Source organism: Amphiprion ocellaris, chromosome 11, assembly GCF_022539595.1.
Source record: "Amphiprion ocellaris isolate individual 3 ecotype Okinawa chromosome 11, ASM2253959v1, whole genome shotgun sequence".
NCBI lineage: Eukaryota > Metazoa > Chordata > Actinopteri > Pomacentridae > Amphiprion > Amphiprion ocellaris.
In genome coordinates this window covers 940,733-960,093 of record NC_072776.1, presented here as the reverse complement: position 1 = coordinate 960,093, position 19,361 = coordinate 940,733, and the positions used below count along the sequence as shown (strand labels likewise).

General features: G+C 37.4%; 1 protein-coding gene across 1 annotated transcript in view; it reads left to right on the top strand.

Annotated features, from left to right (window-relative positions):
* The first annotated feature begins 1,941 nt into the window (after nt 1-1,941).
* Nucleotides 1,942-19,361, top strand: part of inpp4aa (inositol polyphosphate-4-phosphatase type I Aa) — a 30,666-nt gene continuing 13,246 nt past the window's right edge. Inside the window, exons 1-10 of the mRNA XM_035947769.2 lie at nt 1,942-2,094; nt 11,244-11,494; nt 11,606-11,650; nt 15,517-15,635; nt 15,713-15,829; nt 15,961-16,040; nt 16,121-16,238; nt 17,307-17,397; nt 17,510-17,657; nt 18,192-18,322. Of these exons, the coding sequence (XP_035803662.2) occupies nt 11,395-11,494; nt 11,606-11,650; nt 15,517-15,635; nt 15,713-15,829; nt 15,961-16,040; nt 16,121-16,238; nt 17,307-17,397; nt 17,510-17,657; nt 18,192-18,322 (949 nt within the window). The 5' untranslated portion in view covers nt 1,942-2,094; nt 11,244-11,394. The remainder of the gene's footprint in view (nt 2,095-11,243; nt 11,495-11,605; nt 11,651-15,516; nt 15,636-15,712; nt 15,830-15,960; nt 16,041-16,120; nt 16,239-17,306; nt 17,398-17,509; nt 17,658-18,191; nt 18,323-19,361) is intronic.

Sequence of the window (19,361 nt, the reverse complement as noted above, 5' to 3'; positions counted from 1 at the left end):
GGGGACTGTTTGTGTCGTAGTTGTATCGCTGAGATGTCGTTTTATTGACTGTGTTTGCTTTAGCTGCACATGTACAGTACTCTGGACACTCCCTGCTTTCACAACTCTAAATGCTTTAGTGCTTTTACTGCCCACAAACCCCAGACACAGGGAACACGCTGAATTACTCTGGCTCCACATTCATTACTCAATTCAATTTACCTGTCTCTGGATTACTTTTAAATCTCTACATGGTCTGGCTCTGCTCTAACATCTCGGAAAATTTAACTGCTTATTGCACTCCTGCACCCATAGAGGTCAGAAAATCAGCTGCTGTTAAAAGTTCCATAATCCAGGTCCAGAAAAAAAGCTGCTTTTACCGTTTTAGCTCCAAAACAAGCTTCCCCTCACAGTCAGACAACCTGCCAACCTTTCGTAAGCTTTAATTATTGCTCTTATTTGCTTTGACTAGTGTTTATTGTCCATTTTTCATGTTTTTATTTAGGTTTTTATTGTTTTGTATGTTTTAATGTTTTGCAAAGCACTTTGTAACTCCACTTTTGAAATTGTATTCATATTATTTTAAATAAACTACTAAATAAATTAAATAACACACACCAGGCTCTGCTTGGACCTTTTCAACACACTTTGACTTCCTTTCTCATGACCAGGATCATTTCCACTGTAAAAGCTCATTCTGAGGACTTATTCCCAAGCCTCATTTCAATGCATGTTTACAAGATGAAAATTCTAATTTAATGATTCAGATCAAACTTTAAGGTTTCAAACAAGTTGAGTTGGCATAATATTATTAGCTACTGCTTCAGCTTAATATCGTGTGTCATTTAAACTCATATTTATTTTTAAGATTGCTGTTCAAAACTACAGTGTTTTTTTTAAAAAGACGGTTTAGCAGACAAAATTTTGTTGTTGAATAAATTAATTTCCTAAAAGCTATAACATGAATAAAAAAAGCCCCCAAAAACTACTGAAGAAATCTAATTGGAGTACCTTAATTTTTAAAATGTTTGTCAACTTGTTTTCATTATTATGGTTATTAAGTACATAATGCTGAAAAATGTATTAATAAATAATGTAAAAATAGCAGTTAGAACACCTTTTTTAAAACAAATAATCAACTTAAAAACCTGTGTACATGCAAGTGCATAAAACTTTAAAATACTTCAATATAATGTGAAAATACTAGTTGGAACAACTTCTTTTTATGAGCAATCAACTTAAGAATGTCTGTTTATTTTACCAATCTTATAATAAATTGTAATTGTTATGGTTAGTAAGTACATAGCACTAAAAATATATATTTTTAAATAATGTAAAAATAGTAGTTCACTTTAATTTTTACGAGTAATCAATTTAAAGATTTGCGTACATAATTAAGTAAATAAAAATGTGAAAATATCAGTTGGAACAACTTCTTTTTATGAGCAATCAACTTAAGAATGTCTGATAATTTTACCAATCATACAATAAATTGTAATTAAAAGTACATTTGCTTTTGGGGGAAAAGTTTGTTGGTTGAACATAATTTTAATAGAAATTGTCAGTATAAAACAATAGATTTTAGTGTCAGTATACAAAATATTGATGCAAACTGTTGCACTATTTATTGTTGATGTTGAGTAAAAACATCATTTTAAGTTCTACAGTGGTTTGAGCCAAACTTTTTAGCTAGTGCACCATTATTTCTGACATTTTTTTGGTTCACTCAAAAATTTTGACATGAAAATGACACGTACTTCTTTAAACATTTGAGTATTAAAGTCAAAATTCACATGTTGTATCCTAAAGTTTAGATTTTCCTTCAGCATTTTCTTTTTTTATCTCCTCATTCTTCATCTGTTTTGTTGTTTTTGCTCTATGTTCCATCTGAATCGTCCTCTGGGTGGCTCCCTCCATCCACTCTGTGTTTTTACTGTTAGCAGATCAGACCTGTGACGCCCCCCAGCGGTCGGAGGAGGATGTGCAGCCAGTGGAGGCTTCATTACGTCTGGATGTGTCAGAGGGAGTCAGGGCGAGTCTTGACTGCAGGCATCGTCGATGGAAGCAGGATGCGCATCATTATGAGCAGAAACCATCGCTGCTTTTCTCCAAACGGTACGAGACTTAAAAAAAAAATCTAATTCCTGCATTTTCTACATGTGACATCTCATCATGTGGCGGTTTGTCGAGGTTTTGGCAGAAAGCGATGAGCAGCAGCTCGCAGCAGGATCAGAATAAGACGTGTTTACAGCCAAATGTCGCCGTTTACTTCTTATTCGTGGCCCTTTAAAAAAAAACAATAATTGTGTTTAACAAGGTGTCCGTCCTGCAGCAGCATCACTGAAGGAGCCTCAGCAGACACCATGACGCAATATTTGTTATTATGAGAGAATCAGCATCCATCCACACTCAGCTGTAACGCTAATATCACCTCCTAATGCTGCCAGAAATAGACTTCCACTGGGAACCTTTGGCCTCTCTTTATTTACTCTGTTTATTTCAGCCAATCCGGTGAAAACAGACGCTGACACCCAGTTTTCTGCAGGTTCATTGAAGCCCAGGAGACTGTGGATGTGGGATTATGTGGAATATGTTGGATTTTAGTCTTTTCTTTAATATCCAGTGCAGGATATGCTGCTTTAAGCAACATGTCACGCCACTGCAGGCCTCCTGATGTTGCCAACAGAGCGTAAAGGATTAAATTTGATCTGTTGAATCACTGTTTTCATAACAGTCAGAGTTCTTTTGTGATCCACTTTAGTCCCTGTCTTGCTTTTGTGTGTGTTTTTGTTGAGGAAACTGAACAGATTATTAGTTTCTGTTGAGTTATTGCTCCTCTTGGTACCAGAATCATAATCAGAGGTTTCTTTCTAAGTCTCAGTCCTCTAAAGAGGCTCTATTTCAACCTCCTCTCTGTTTTAGTGAGTGTGGATTAAATGTTGTCCTCCTGAGAGTGAAGGCGTTTGCATTTTCTCCTCCTCCTCCCATCAGTCACATCAGAAAGCAGTTTATGACTCAGTCTGGGAGCTGGTTAACAATGCATCCATGTGTCCATGGTTACGACAGACCGTAGATCAGGCTGAAGGGACGGCAGGTCGCTACAGAATCACAATCAATACAGTGACATGGAGAAGAGCATCGGGGTTACAGGGGGACACGGGGAAGGGAGGTGGCTGGAGGAAAAAAAGGAAAAGGACGATGACGGAGCAGAAGAAGAAGAGGAAGGGGGGACGTGAGGCTTCTGTGAGAGATTTAAAGGGATGAGTTAGAAGCTCTGCAGTGCAGCTGGAGCTGACAGCATCTGCAGGGGTCCAGCTGTGAGCAAACTGGGTCATTTTATGTCCAGACCGTCCATCCCACAGGACTGAGGACCACCTGAACCCCTGCGCTCGCTGTTACTCTTTATTTCTCTTCCTTTCCTGGTGCACATCTCATTTTTCTTCTTACCTTAAAGCTAGAAAACCAGAACCGGGTCCCAGGGTGAGGCTTTCCTGTGTGATTGGAGTCAGAGGTCACCTGCAGGGCAGCAGCTGGGAGCTGCTCAGGATTTAGTCACGCTTCAATGGTCTGCTTGTTTTCTGTTGTCGGGCTTAAACCCACAAACCTGTCGTTTCAGGCAAAAAAAGAGATCAATTTATCAGTCAGTCGAAGGAAATGAACCTGCAGCTTGTCTGAATGTTGATTAATTGTGATTTTACGTTCACACTTTGTGAAAGAAAAAATATTTTATCTATTTATTTTACATCCCGACCTTCTTGAGATGTTTCTACATGGAGTTTCCCATGGAGTTTGTTCTCCCTGTGCATGCGTGGTTTTTCTCCGGGTTTTCTGGCTTCCTCCCAGTCTAAAAACATGAGGTTATTTGGTGATTCTAAATTGTCTGGATGGATGATTAGTCCTTTATTTAATATAATGTAGAAAACCCCTAAATATCTATTGGCAGGCTTATAGTATCAGCTAATATTGGCCTATCGCAGATAAATCAACATCAACTTAAATGTCCGATATGAAAGCCTTCTTTTCCAGAATATATTACAGAAAAGCATGCTTGGGGTAATTTAAGAATACGTCATCACATAGTCTGTCCAGCAGCTCCAACTCTGTTTGTTTCCAATCATCTCAGCCTGTCTGCAGCACATGTAGCAGAGTACGGATCATGAGTCAAACTTGGTAAAACTGGAAAGTTATTAAACAGGGATCCCATCATTTTCTCTTTTCCATATAACTAACATATAAAGAGTATTGTGATTTATCGATATCAGAGTTCGTCTCAGTCTAAAACTAGCTTCAGCCCCAAAAATCCATCAGTCAGGGAAACAAAGAAAGTTGTGTAAAATGTTCCTGACAGGTGGTCACAAAACAGCTTATTTTTCCTCAACCAACCATAGAAAATGGAGAAAATGGAGCTTGAAGAAAGATTTAACCCTCCTGTTGTCTTCATTTACAGACACCAAAAAATATTGTTTCCTTGTCTGAAAAAATCCAAAATATTCTCCAAATTTCTGAAAATTTGCAAAACCTTCAGGAAGAAAATTCCAATAATTCCTTAAAAGTTTATTTTAAAAAAATCTCCCAAATTCGGCAAGAAAATTCTTGCAAATATTTTCAAAAAACGAGTAAAAATCTTCGGGGACATTATGTTCTGCTGCAGGAGTTTAGTTTCCTTCAAGCAGACTGCATGTCGCTGATGACTGTCAGGCAGATGAGATGAAGATGATCTGCTGCTCCCTGTGGCTTTGCATTGATCCGATGTGGGTTTCCTAGAGAGCTCCAAACTCTGCCCCAGGCAGGCAGCATGTTAAAGGCAGCTCCCACCGACAACAACCCCCATATAGACTAATGAGGCACAGCTCCACGCTGGAACTGTCATCTGGTCTCACATGGAGGCGCCAGAAGAGAGATTAACCCTCCTGTTGTCTTCATTTACGGGGACCAAAAAACATTGTTTCCTTGTCTGAAAATAATCCAAAAATTCAGCAAAAAAGATCAGGAAGTAAATTCCAATAATTCCTTAAAAATTTCACTTAAAAGTTTTATTTAAAAAAAAAAAAATAATAAAATAAATAAATAAATAAATAATAATTTGGCAAGAAAATTCTTGTAATTATTTTCCAAAAAATGAGTAAAAATCTTCCAAAAAAATCCTAAAAATATCTAAAATGATTCCATATATATCAGTAAAACTTCTAATATTTTCTTTAAGAACATTCACAAAAAAAATCAACCAAAATCCAGTGAAATCCGCTGGATTTTGTTTGATTTTTATGTGAATGTTCTTAAAGAAACATTTTTAACATTTCTTTTTTTCCACCAAAAAATGTTCAAAGATGTGTGTGCGTGTGCGCTTGTGTGGTAATTTTGATCTTTTTTGAGGTAATTTTACCTTTTTTGAGGTAATTTAGTGACTTTTTGTTCTGATTTTACATCTCTTTGTGGTGACTTTGTGTCTTTTGTCAATTTGCGTGTCAGTGTGTGTTTTTGTGGTCATTTTTGCCTGTTTTTGTATTAATTTCAGATTTTTTTCTAGTCCTTTGGTGTCTTTTTGCTGTGATTTTACATCTTTCTGCGGTAATTCAGGGACTTTTTGTGGTGATTTTGCATCTCTTCATGGTGACTTTGTGTCTTTTAGCAATTTGTGTGTGTGCGCATGTGTGTGTATGCGTGTGTTTGTGTGTGTTAGTAGCAGTCCAAATCCAGAGACTTCAGCACTTGACACACACTTATAAATATATCAAAATCAGTTAAAAATCATATAAAAACAACAATATATGATGAAAAATCCAACAGATATGAACAACATCTTGCAGCATCCTGGTGTTTTCTTTCAGTATTTGTGTGTGTGTGTGTGTGTGTGTGTGTGTGTGTGTGTGTGTGTGTGTGTGTGTGTGTGTGTGTGTGTGTGTGTGTGTGTGTGTGTGTGTGTGTGTGTGTGTGTGTGTGTGTGTGTGTTTGTGTGCGTGTGCGCGTGTGCGTGCGTGCGTGCGTGCGTGCGTGCGTGCGTGCGTGCGTGCGCGTGCGCGTGTGGTGTGTGTGTGTGTGTGTGTGTGTGTGTGTGTGTGTGTGTGTGTGTTTGTGTGCGTGTGTGCGTGTGTGCGTGCGTGCGTGCGTGCGTGCGTGCGCGTGCGCGTGTGGTGTGTGTGTGTGTGTGTGTGTGTGTGTGTGTGTGTGTGTGTGTGTGTGTGTGCGACTATGCAGATAAGCCTGAGTGTTTATGTGTGTCACTGGGAGACGGCATTTTCATTTGCACGTGTTGTGTGACGTCGGAAGAGATTCATGTGTAAAAATAGACCTCTATTACAGAAGGCTTCACACATGAATGGACACACACACGCACACGCACACACACACACACACTCACACACACACACACACACACACTCACACACACACACACACACACACACACACACACACACACACAGTTGTTCTCTCTTTGGCAGCATAGCGTCCAATAACAAGCCTCACACAGGGCAGATCAACACCGTGTCAGATCATCTCTGTGGATTAGAGCAGAGAGGGAAGTGAAAATGATTCCAGTTCCAGATCAGACTCAGCGAGGACAGCTGGATATTTGTGTCCAGGAAACGTCGACTGAGTCTGTACTCTGTGAACATTTGAAACATCTTTTAGCTCAGCTTTAGTCCTCAGACCAGTTGCTGCATCCTTTCATCTTCCTCTTGACCTTTGACGTGTTCTTCATGCACCATTTTCTTCTTCTTTTGGGTCTGTTTTCTGCTCACACTTTGTTCACTTTTTGCTTTTGCTCACATCTGTGTTTAACCTTCGTGTCGTCCTGCAGGTCAAAACTGACCCGTTTTAAAGTTTGAAAATGTGGGAAAAAAATTATTTTCACAGTGAAACTTCTGATGTCCACATTTTCAACATTTTTGGGAAATCTTTGAACATTTTTTGGTGGAAAAAAAGCAATGTTAAAAATGTTTCTTAAGAACATTCACATAAAAATCAACCAAAATCCAGTGAATTTCGCTGGATTTTTGGATTTTTTTCACACAATGAAACTATGTATTTTTGGTGCCTGCAAATGAGGACAACAGGAGGGTTAAGTGAGCTCTGTAACAAAAATAAATAAATAAATATATCCTGTAAAGAATTAGTGGTGAAGGTGCCATACTGTAAAAATGGTTAAAAAAACTGAAATATCGGTAAAGATTTTTTTGTGAATTCATGTATATTAAAAGTGGAAGAAAAAAGTTATTTATTTTACATACATGTTAATTAATAGCTTTTGTCTGTAACTTTAATAGATAGTATCTGTAGTTAAACGGTGACAGTAAGTAAAAGAGTGTGATTTTACAGCTACACATTGTGAAAGAACTAATTATTATTTGTAAAAATGCCCTGCACAAGGAAAATCTGAAACATAGCAGCTTCATTTTTACATGTTTCAAACCTTAATATACATTTTCTTTCTTACAAATAGTGGCAAATACCTGCAAAATAATAATATGCTTTTTAAATGTAGATGCAATAAATTGTAAGTTTATGGTCAAATGCTGTAAGAGAGTGAGGTACTACTTGTAAAAATACTATTGTTTTGGTGTTATTTACAGTCTTGAGCATTTCTATTAGGGTTAGCCTGCAAATTAATACTTTTCTGTGATTTTTCTAGTTACTGTCTTTAGCAAAACAGGGGGAAAAATTAAAGTAACAGTAAACTATTCAAAAAAAAAAAACTACAGTTCATTTTTTACAGTTTGCTGTACAGGTGCTGAATCCATCCATTTTACATCAGTGTTTTGATGTCATGTGTCATGTTTTTTCTGCATTTATCAGATGCTTTACTCAGTATAGGACAGCATCATTTAGTGAAACATGTTATGTTGAAAGGCCACTTTCTCTTTCACATCTTCTCTTTTCTCTGTTTGCTGAAATATGACTCCTTTTTTCTACCGATCCCACCTGGAAAGCTGCAGAAAAATGAGAACAAGAGAGTGAGAATGTGGTACCTGACAGGAGGAAAATAGAAATCGAAGAACAGTTGCTTCTCCTCTGAAAGAGAAATCACTACAATGTAGAGCAAAAACAATGAGCTGTTTAATCAACTGGCATTAAGTCTTTTAAAAATCTGTTTGTCTTGTAAGTCATTATTTAGATCAGGGGAGTCAAACTCATCTTAGTCCAGGTTCCACATTCAGCCCAGTTTGATCTCAAGTGACCAGTAAAATCACAGGATAATAACCTAAAAATAACCACAACTCCACATTTTTCCTTTGTTTTAGTGCAAAAAAGTACATTCTGAAAATGTTCACATTTAAGGAATTATCTTTTTACAAAACATTGTGAACAACCTGAAATATCTGAAGAAAAATAAATTCAGTTTCATCAACATTCAGCCTCAGTTTATCATTTACACCTTACAACTTCCAGATCACAGAGTGTCGACAAAGGAACACAACATTTAGTCACAGCTATCTGGAACTGATTGATATAGTAGCTTACTTTCTGATCAAAATGACAAAGACAAAAAACAACAAAAAAAGACAAAATATTTAAAAAATGACATACAAAAAAACAAAAGCGAGAAACAAAATAACAAAACATGAGACAAACGACACGAAACAAAACAAAAAGACACAAAAAAAATTAGAAAAAATCTAACAACACAAGCGAGATAAAAACACAAAACGACAAAAACGATACACAAAACAATGAATAAAGCAAAAAACACAAAATGACAAAAATAAGACAGAAAACACAAGCAGATAAAAAGGAAACACAAAACGACAAAATGAGAAACAAAACGACAAAAACATGAGAGAAATGACAAAAAACAGACAAAAAAGAAAAAACAACAAAAACAAGACAAAATATTACAAAGATGAGACACAAAATGACAAAAGAACAATCTAGTATTTTAGTTTATGATCCAAACAACTTGTCATGGTCTAGAAATGATTTTAAATTTATGGTTTTACTAATTTACAATCTGCAGTTAATGTCTTCTCTGGAATTTTTACACTTTGAGGGCCGGATTGGACCCTCTGGAGGACTGCTTTTGGCCCACGGGCCGCATGTTGGACACCCCTGATTGTGTTGTTTCTGACTGTCGATATAAGATGTTTACTGCTAGCATGAATTGAGTATTTTAGTTTGTGACATAGAGACACTACTTTAGATTACTGGACTATTTTCTGGCATTTTCTTATTAATCAAAAATCATCAGCAGATTAACAGATGATTAAAATAGTCCTCCGTTACAGCCGAATGTCACCCACTAAAGGCTCTGAAAACGATGAAAGAGGACATGGAGAGGTGATGATTCAACAGAGTGTGAAAAACATGAAGCCAAATGTGACCAAACAGAATGAGGAGAGCTTGTAAATGTTTCAGAGGAGCCAGATCTCCTGTGCCGGCACACTTGGCACAGCTTTAGCTTCCTGCTCCTCGCTGCTGCTGGTTATTTTGGCAGGTGCAGCATCAGCAAAGGTTTGAGTCTCCATATCTGCTGTATCTCTGCTATCAGCACCGTCTTCTACACCACAAGTTGTTGGAGTAATAATATTTGTTGAGATGATAATAAATGAAAGTGTGGTTAAACTGAGATTGTTGCTGCTCTGTTAGCGTGTCCATGTGGTGCTGAAACACACATCATGAGTAAAATAAGCACCATAGCTGAGCATTCCCACTTTAAAACTGCAGAATAACCATGACAGTCTCAAAAACAAGAATTCAGACCTCCAAGGTTTCATACATAACAGACTGAAGGGGCCAATCAGACTGTCTGTATCGTTATGTTTCCTTAGAAGGGTTTCTGGTTGGACCTGTAACGCTGTTTTACTCAAGTATTACTACTAGACAGTGTTTCAAGTAGAGAACACTCAAAAATACATGTTTTTGACAGTTATTTAAATGTCATTTTTCTATTGATTTACTGTTAGTTTACAGATTTATCTATTCTCCTAAATTACAGATATCTAGTAAAATCACAGAAAAAAACATTATATATATATATATATATATATATATATATATATATATATATATATATATATATATATATATATATATATATATATATATATATATATATATATATATATATATATATATATATATATATAAAAGCCAAACACCACATGGCATTTTACAGAAAGATTCTTCTAAATATTATGTATACAACTGATTTCTGAAGATACTGTAGTAAACCTGTTCACTACTTTCTATTAAATAAGTCAGAAAGCCTTGGAATTAACACACTTCCTGGAGAGGTGTTTTTGGAATGAGGAACTTAGTGGAAAGGGATTTAATTTGTTATTTTCCATATAAAATTTGATATATTACCAAAAAAGAAATATTTGTCATGATTATCTAAACTTAATAAAAGAACACAATCCAAACTATTTCTGAATCAGCTCATTTTATTATTGTTTAGCTCCTTAGAAGGTGGTTGGTATTAAATTCAGACAGTTATTTAGTTGACGTTTTAGTGATATCCAGTCATTTTTTATTAATAAGTGATTATTTCCATAATAAATAATGATGGAATTTGTAAAGACATGATCACAATGTACATAAAAACATTAGTTTTTTTTACTTTTAATAAAATTGTATGCACATATATTCCATGGACTTCAGAAGTTCTTCAGTTATATACTGCCTCAGTGAAAGAAGCTGTGGTTCTTGAAGCCTTGTTGGGTTTCTTGCAATCTTTTAGAGTTTTGATCTTAACATTGAAACATTTCAGTTAGTCGGGTAAATGTGTAGTGTTAAACTTGTATCTCCACTGGAATGCATTTTGAATTGATGTCCGTTGTTTTAAATGGTGACTTGCTTCATCATTTTCTTCTTTATGTCGAGTCTTTGCCTGTGTGCCGATCTTCAATCTGTCTAGAAGCACAGCTCTGTTCTCAAAAAACACCACTCCAGCACAAAGAGCATCTAGAGATTGAAGATGTAGATCCAGCCTGCTGCAGTGCACAGTTTCATACCCTACAGCTGTGTGAAAACTCTCACTTTTCCCACTGCTTATATTAGCACTCTAACATGGGGGAAAAAATAACTGAAGCACTGCCAAGAAACTACAAAACCTCTTTAAGGCTCTCAGAATGAAGCATCATAGGAAGCACTATTTTTAATATCCTGCTAATATTAGTTATTAACCTTGTGAAGGGTGTGCAGCCTTTACAGGATGTGACTAATTACAGCATTCAGACTCTGAGCTCAGCTGTTAAAAGATGACATCAGTGTGTTGAAGACATCCAGTCTGCCTCATTCTTTGTTGTTTTCTTCCGTCTTCTTTTCAGGTTTATCACTGACAAGCGTGTGACCGCTCAGATCGACACAGAAGTGAAGCCGACCTCGAGGACGGGTTTTAATTCAGTGTCTGCTGGACGTCGTTCTGCTCTTCAGGCCTTTTGTTCTAAAGTCCATCCTCAGCCCAGACGTGAAGCCGCCATGTCCGGGAAGGAGCGCAGCCCCCGTCACCGGCCGTGGTCGGTCTACCGGGCCAACACCTTCGATCTGTCTGCTGAGATGATGGGGCTGGCGCTGTCAGGTAACCAAGTAACTGCTGCCATGGTAACCAGTTTAGTGATGATGAGGAAGAAGCAGGGATCTTTTTTTCTTTTTAAAAAGAGCATCTCCTCCTCTTCTCTCCATCTCACAGGCAACAGTCAGGATCCAGATGAGCCAGTGCTGGAATTTAGTGTGGGTAAGTTCAGGAATTTCAGAGATCTGTTCTATAATTGATTATAGGGATGTCCAATTTTGGCTTTTTTTTGCCAAGAACTGATGTGCCGATATTGTCCAAATCTCAGTTTCTGATTCCGATATCAACCAATACTGATTCCAATATCTGTGGGCTATTTAACCCTCCTGTTGTCCTCATTCATGGGCAACAATATATAAAAAAATATTGTTTACTTGTCTGAAAAGAATCCTAAAATTCAACAAAAAAATTCCCCAAATTTCAGAAAATTTGCAAAACCTTCAGGAAGAAAATTCCAATAATTCCTTAAAAGTAAAAATCTTTCAAAAAATCCTAAAAATATCTAAAATAATTACATATATATCAGTCAAACTTCTAATATTTTCTTTAAGAACATTCACATAAAAATCAACCAAAATCCAGCGAAATTGTGTTCTTAAGAAACATTTTTAACATTTCTTTTTTCCACCAAAAAATGTTCAAAAATTTCCCAGAAATGTTGAAAATGTGGACATCAGAAGTTTCACTGTGAAAATATATTTCTTTCTACATTTTTAAACTTTAAAATGGATCAGTTTTGACCAGCAGGACGACACCAGGGTTAACTAATTCTAGGTAACATCACATATCTCCTGTGGTGGAATTAACACATCATGCCTCATTTTATTGTGATGCTCCATTGGATGCATTCTCAAACCCAACAAGGTTTTCAGATGTAAACATTGTCTGTGCAAAATAAGAGCTTTATCCGTTTTCATGACAGGCAAAAAAAAACCCAAATTGATTGATATTACATTTTTATGCTAGATGATATCGGTGGGCTGCTATTATCAGACATCCCTAATTAATTATATTCTGCTTCACAATATCCATATTTTATTGAAAAGCTTGTTGTATTTAGGCTCATAAATCCTTGACAGCTGCACATTAACAAATCTCATGAAAAAAATGTATGGCTAAACTCTCATACGGTTCTTTTCTTTCCACTGCTGTCCAAAAACTACTAAAACACACAAATGAGCCACACAGTTGCACTGGACAGCATGTTCCTTCCTATGAAGAACCTTTGCACTTTGCTATGAATGAGCTGCTTGTGTGACAATTTCTACAAATGAAAATAATGCTTGAGTAAATCCCACGTGCATTCATGAAAAAGCACACACCATGTCCTTTAAAGCAGCACTAATCGTATTTTTATTAATAGATTGCTATGTGGAATAATGTGTTGCTCCCCTCGTAATGACTCACAGAGAATTATCACCCAGCTCTGCACATCCCCTCAGCTCTGTTGCAGCATTTGAGCATCTTTTCCAGTAGCTCATTATTGGTTTTACAGCCCACACGTGGTTTCATCTCTCTGCTCTCCTGAGCCTCCTTTCAGCTGCATCAGGATGTTTTCAGAAGAAAAACGCTGATAAACCCACTGTACGCTCCCTACCCAGCAAACTTCTCATCGAGTTAGTGATTGTAGTGTAGCATTTAGCAGCTGAGGACACAGAATCAACCAAAATCCAGCCAATTTCACTGGATTTTGGTTGATTTTTATGTGAATGTTCTTAAAGAAAATATTAGAAATTTTACTGATATATATGGAATCACTTTATCTATGTTTAGGATTTTTTTGGAAGATTTTTCTTCATTTATTGAAAATATTTACATTTTTTAAATTTCTTGCATAATTTGGGTTTTTTTTTTATAAATGAAACTTTTAAGGGAAATGTTTAAGAAACTTTCTTTCTGAAAATTTTGCAAATTTTAATAAATTTGGGGAATTTTTTTGCTGAATTTTTTGATTTTTTTCAGACAAGGGAACAATATTTTTTGGTGCCATAAATGAGGACAAAAGGAGGGTTAAAGTCCTGACAAGGCAAAATTATGTTAGAGATATCTATAGTTCCAACATAAGCTAGGGCAAATGGAAAGTGGAGACAGGAGGTGGAACAGTAACTGAATGTTTCACTGTCATGTCAGAGCAGCTTTCTAGTTAATTTTGAACGAAGCTCTCAGTCTCTGTTCTCTCTCTCTTCTTTCTATTTCATGGCATTTTGTGACGATCTTATCCACTGCAGCAGCTGCCGTTTCTTCTCCTGACTTTGCTGGAACGATGTCAGACTAGTCGTAATGACATTTGAGATGTCTGCAACTGTCAAAACCGAATTCTAGACATCTCTAACTGTAGTTTTGACAAGTCATAATGATGCTCTGACTTGTGTATTTACAACCAGTCCCAATGACATTCTTGATATCTGTAATTTGTTTCATTTTTATTTTATTTTACCAGATAAAAGACCCATTAAGATCAAGACCTTTTTCACAATGGTGACCTGACCAAGAGAGGCAGTAGCAAACGTCAAAGTAAACAAAAAACAGACAGATAACAATAACAACAAATGCTGAAATATTAAATACAAGCAATTACATCCATAAAATACAGAAATTATTTTTACAGTAACAATTTAAGAACACAGACACTGTTCGAAGGATTTCCGTTGTTGATATCTTAAAATAGATCGGAAGGTTTCCAATGAAACTCATTTTGACAATTTCAGTTCAGATTGGAGGGCATTCAGAGGAACTGAAAGCTTTTTTACCCGTTTTAGTTCGAACACGATGAGCAGAGAGATGCAAAATGTCATGAGATCGTAGGGCATAACAGCTTCCAATTCTCTGAAGAAGAGTGCATAAATAAGTAGGACTAGAGCCGAGAAGAGCCTCATAAACCAGAGTCATCCAGTGTGTATATCACCTTACATTCAAGGAAGGCTGACAGCTTTAGCATATAATTCACAGTGGTGGGTGAGGCGGCTACAACCAGTAATAAACCTCAGAGCTCAGTGGTAGACTGGGGTCCAGGACTGTAGGCAGCTGGTTGAAGCACACATATACACAACATCCCATAATCAAGTAGAGGCGAAAAAGTAGCTGACATCAGAAGCTTCCGAGCTCTGAGGGAGAAACATGACTTGTTTCTATGGAAAAAAACGAGCTTCACATCAAAATCAATTTAGTTTTGGATCGTCAAACTCAGCCATTAACCCTCCCGCTGTCTTCATTTACAGGCACCAAAAATATTGTTTCCTTGTCTGAAAAAAATCCAAATATTCAGCAAAAAAATTCCCCAAATTTCTGAAAATTTGCAAAACCTTCAGGAAGAAAATTCCAATAATTCCGTAAAAGTTTCCCGCAAAAGTTTTATTTAAAAAAAAAAAAAAAAAAATCCCCCACATTTGGCAAGAAAATTATTGTAAATATTTTCAAATATTGAGTAAAAATATTCCAAAAAATCCTAAAAAAACTAAAGTATATAGCAATAAAACTAATATTTTTTATTTATTTAATATTTTCTTGAAAAACATTCACATAAAAATCACCCAAAATTCAGTGAATTTCACTGGATTTTGGTTGATTTTTTTGTGAATGTTCTTAAGAAATATTTTTAACATTTCTTTTTTTCACCAAAAAATGTTCAATGATTTCCCAACAATGATGAAAATGTGGACATCAGAAGTTTCACTGTGAAAGTATATTTTTTTCCACATTTTCAAACTTGAAAACGGGTCGATTTTGACCTGCAGGACGACACGAGGGTTAAATACTACAGCGCCTGGCCATAGTGGTGCAGTATTTGTCTTCTTAAAGAGGAATGTCTTGTTAGTGATGGGCTCAAATCGTGACAACATCATTTGTGGGAAAACCACATTTTATTTGCATCCACTGTTCCAACTAAAAGAGTCACTTGACAACTGCTGCTTACCAAGTAGAAACAACTCACATACACTGCACTACATTCCTCCCAGGGCCGAGGATTACTGACCATCCACTATTAAACCTCACAGTGTGTAATCTCCTGTGTTTATGTGTTGCTGTAGCCTGCAGCGAGCTGGTTACTCCGTCTCTGGACCGGAAGCCAACCAGCTTTGTGGCCGTCAGCTGCACCACTCCACCCCAGGCCTTCTGGACCAAACACGCTCAGACTGAGATCATAGAGGTAGACTATCACCTGCTCACCCTTATTTCCTGCTGTTGGACACATGTGAAGCACTTTCTCTGTCTTTCTCTGTCCAGGGCACCAGTAATCCCATCTTCCTGAGCAGCATAGCGTTCTTCCAGGACTCTCTCATCACTCAGCAGACTCAAGTCAAACTTTCTGTGTATGATGTGAAGGACCGCACACAGGGCACGGTAATCCCTCATCTACAAATAATACTTTACGTTTCTTGTTAGGAAGAGAATAACACTCTGATTTACCAAATCCTCCATACTGCTCTCATCTGGGTGGAATCCTCTAAATCCTTTGTGCTTTTATGTGACAGATGTACATGCTGGGTTCGTCCATGTTTTCTGTGAAGGAGCTGCTACAGGACAAACACCACAGACTGCACCTGGCGCTCAGGTAACAGGCAAACACTCAATGAAATTCTGTGCACGCCAAGTTTGGGTCACGCCCCGCTGACCTGCCCTGATGTTTGTCAGGTCGGCAGAGAATGAACGCGTGGGAAACATCACCGTCATTGCCTGGCAGATAGAGGAGAAGCGCGAACAGAGAGCTCCTGTTGCAAGATTGCAGAGAGGAGACACAGTTAACGGAAGGGTGAGTGATGCTTTTATTTTGAAAAATGTATGCATCATTTAGGTTCTTCTCAATACAAAATGCAAAACATTGTGTGATTATAGTTTCAGAACTGTGATTATTTTTAGCTGTACCCTAAATGTTTGTAGGTTTTGGAGTGTTGGTGGACTAGAATGAAAAAAAATTAATTTAAAAAACCCAAAACAAAAAAAAAAGGTAAAATGACTGCCAGTTACGGCCTCCAAACAAACAAACAAAAATATCATTATTCAACTAAACTGCAAAAACAGCGCATTTACAAACATTTTAATGATGATGATGTGCAGATTTTTCCTAAAATATCACAGTTTACTGTGTAATTACTTTAATAAACTGATACTAAAGTTCTGCAATGAAACGCGGGTGTTTCACAGACTTTTCAGGAATTAGTGCAATCAAACAACTTCAATAAACTAATAAATCTAGAAGTTGAGTGAATCAAAGTTCATCTTAGTGCTGGTTTAAGGGTCTATGCTTTATATTGGATGTAATGAAAAAGTTTGCTTAATTTTTGTCAAGAATTACAGAGTTTGAATTTAAGTTTAAAAGGATTAAAATTACAAGGAAAAATGTTTAATTGAGAGTATAAGCCTTTATTTAGAGAGCTATATATTAAACTACAGAAAATTATTGTTATTTTCTGTACTGTATAAATAAGAAAGAGAGAGAGAAATACACATAATTCTATAAACAGAATGCTTTAAATAACTGTTGAGTTGACAGATTTATGGATAAGCCGTGCACTTTTACAGACTTTTCTATAAGTTTAATCAAAACAGAGTTGTTTTATGTGAAGTTAGGTTTTTTTCTCTTACAGTATAAACAAAATAAGTCATCTAATGTTAATATCATTGGCTTGTGATTCATGGATAATTAAAAATATTGGTTGTAGCTCCAGAAAATATATTTACCTTCATATTATTTTGCCAGACTTAGCGTTTCTACTGACAGTCTGTCTCTGGCTGTGTTATTTTATTGAGCCCAGTATCACTGATCTATTAATTAATTAGAGAGCTGGACATGTGAAGGTCTGATGGATTTTCCTTTCAGATGGTTCTCCCTGTTGATGAAAGTCTGACTGAATCGATGGGCATTAAATCCAAGTCTTCATCTTTATGCAAAGATCCTCTGCTGAAGGCCGGTGAGCGTGTTTCCATGTGAACTAATTATTACAGTAAGCAGCTGTCATGACTCCAAGCTGTGAGACAGTTTTAGCAACAGGCGACGTCACAGCGTGGTTCGGTCTGTTTCAGTGTTTGGAGGCGTCATGTCTCGGACGTACCGTTTCCCCACAACGGATGGAAACCACCTGCGGATCCTGGAGCAGATGGCAGAGAGCATCCTCTCCCTGCACATTCCCCGGCAGTTTGTCAAACTGCTGCTGGAGGAGGACGCCGTCAGGTACCAGAAACACCTGAGAAACACCTTCATTTATCAAGCAGAACACGGCGAGCAGCAGGGTGTCGGAATGTAGTGATTCCAAACCTTTTAGTCCTGTAAACTCGTTAAAGCAGGGGAGTCAACTCATTCTAGTTCAGGTTCCACATTCACACAACTCTTCAGAACTGAAGAAGCCTCTTGGATGAGAGGTGAAATGTCTTCAAGGAATCTTCTTAAAGTCCAGTTGGATTGATTTAAACAACTTTGGATATTAAAGGAAAAAGCTTTATAATGTCTCCTTGGGGACATTAAACTGAAACACATGCATGTTTTATTAGCTGAAAGTGTGTTTTTAAATGTACTCTATTATGATATCAGCATACGGACAGAGCAACATGATCATCACGACTCCCACTGCTGGTGTTTTCTGAGCGGTTGCTTGTAATTTATTCATTGCGTAGTCGGGACTGAACGTGCAGCACAGAATGCCAGCTGTGGGTCCGTCGCTGCCTCGGCTGGATGCCGTGATCGTCACCACATGTGTGTGATTTGCAGGGTGTGTGAGCTGGAAGAACTGGGAGAGCTGTCTCCATGCTGGGAGAACCTCAGGAGACAGATCATCACTCACTACCAGACCATCATCCTCACCTACCAGGAGACCATCAGCGACCTGCACGAATACAAAGGTCAGAACCACAGACTGTTCAGAACATGTCACCATGACGGGGCTCCAGTTTTACATGTCGAACATAGGGCTCAGTGACAGGGCTAAAGAGCAAGACTACGGTATGAATGAAACTAAATTTTAGGGCTTCATGTGTGAGATAATGAGGCAAGAACTGTCACTGTCATAGATGTTCAGAAACTTCAGTTCATCTCAAATTGCCATGAGCTGCCCGTTAGCTTCCCCATCATTTATATGTGGGCACTGGACTTCCAGTTTGAATGTTTTTTGCTCCAGTCACATTTTGACTCGCTGTAGGCTCATTTTTCACTCCATCTCCATGGAAACGGCACAACCATGGCTGGAGAAACCCAAAATATTCTCTGTGCCGTATGACACCATTATAATGCCATCAATATTATAAAAACAAAAGCTACTTTTTTCAGTTATTTATCTTTTATTAACTGGAATAACCTGGAATCAATATGTAGAACAACACAGTCCCAGTTCAGCCAAAAAGTTCCAGAATTTTTGTTATATGACTGCTGGCGGTAGGGAAGTCATTAATGGCTTCTTGGTTGTGCAAAGGAGCACAGAAATTTTTATATTAAACAGAATTTGTTTATTGTTGCAACTTTATTTTGCACAAAATTTTAAGTGAGACATGTAGGATAATGGTATTTTGATGAAATATCACAAATTTGAGACTAGATTTGGCTAATTGTCCAAATGAAACAGTATCCATCCATCCAGTATCTGTACGCCGCTTCATCTCTCATTAGTTTCGTGGGGGGCTGGAGTCTATCCCAGCTGACTGAGGGTGAAGGTGCCCTGGACAGATCACCAGTCTGTCACAGAGCATAGAGACAAACAATCACACTCACATTCCACCTACAGACAATTTAGAATCACCAATTAACCTCAGCATGTTCTGGACTGTGGGAGGAAGCTGGAGAACCTGGAGGAAACCCACACGTGTACAGGAGAACATGGAGACTCCATGAGGAAGATCCCAGGAAGGCCGGGACATGAACCTGGAATCTTCTAGCTGCAAGCCGACA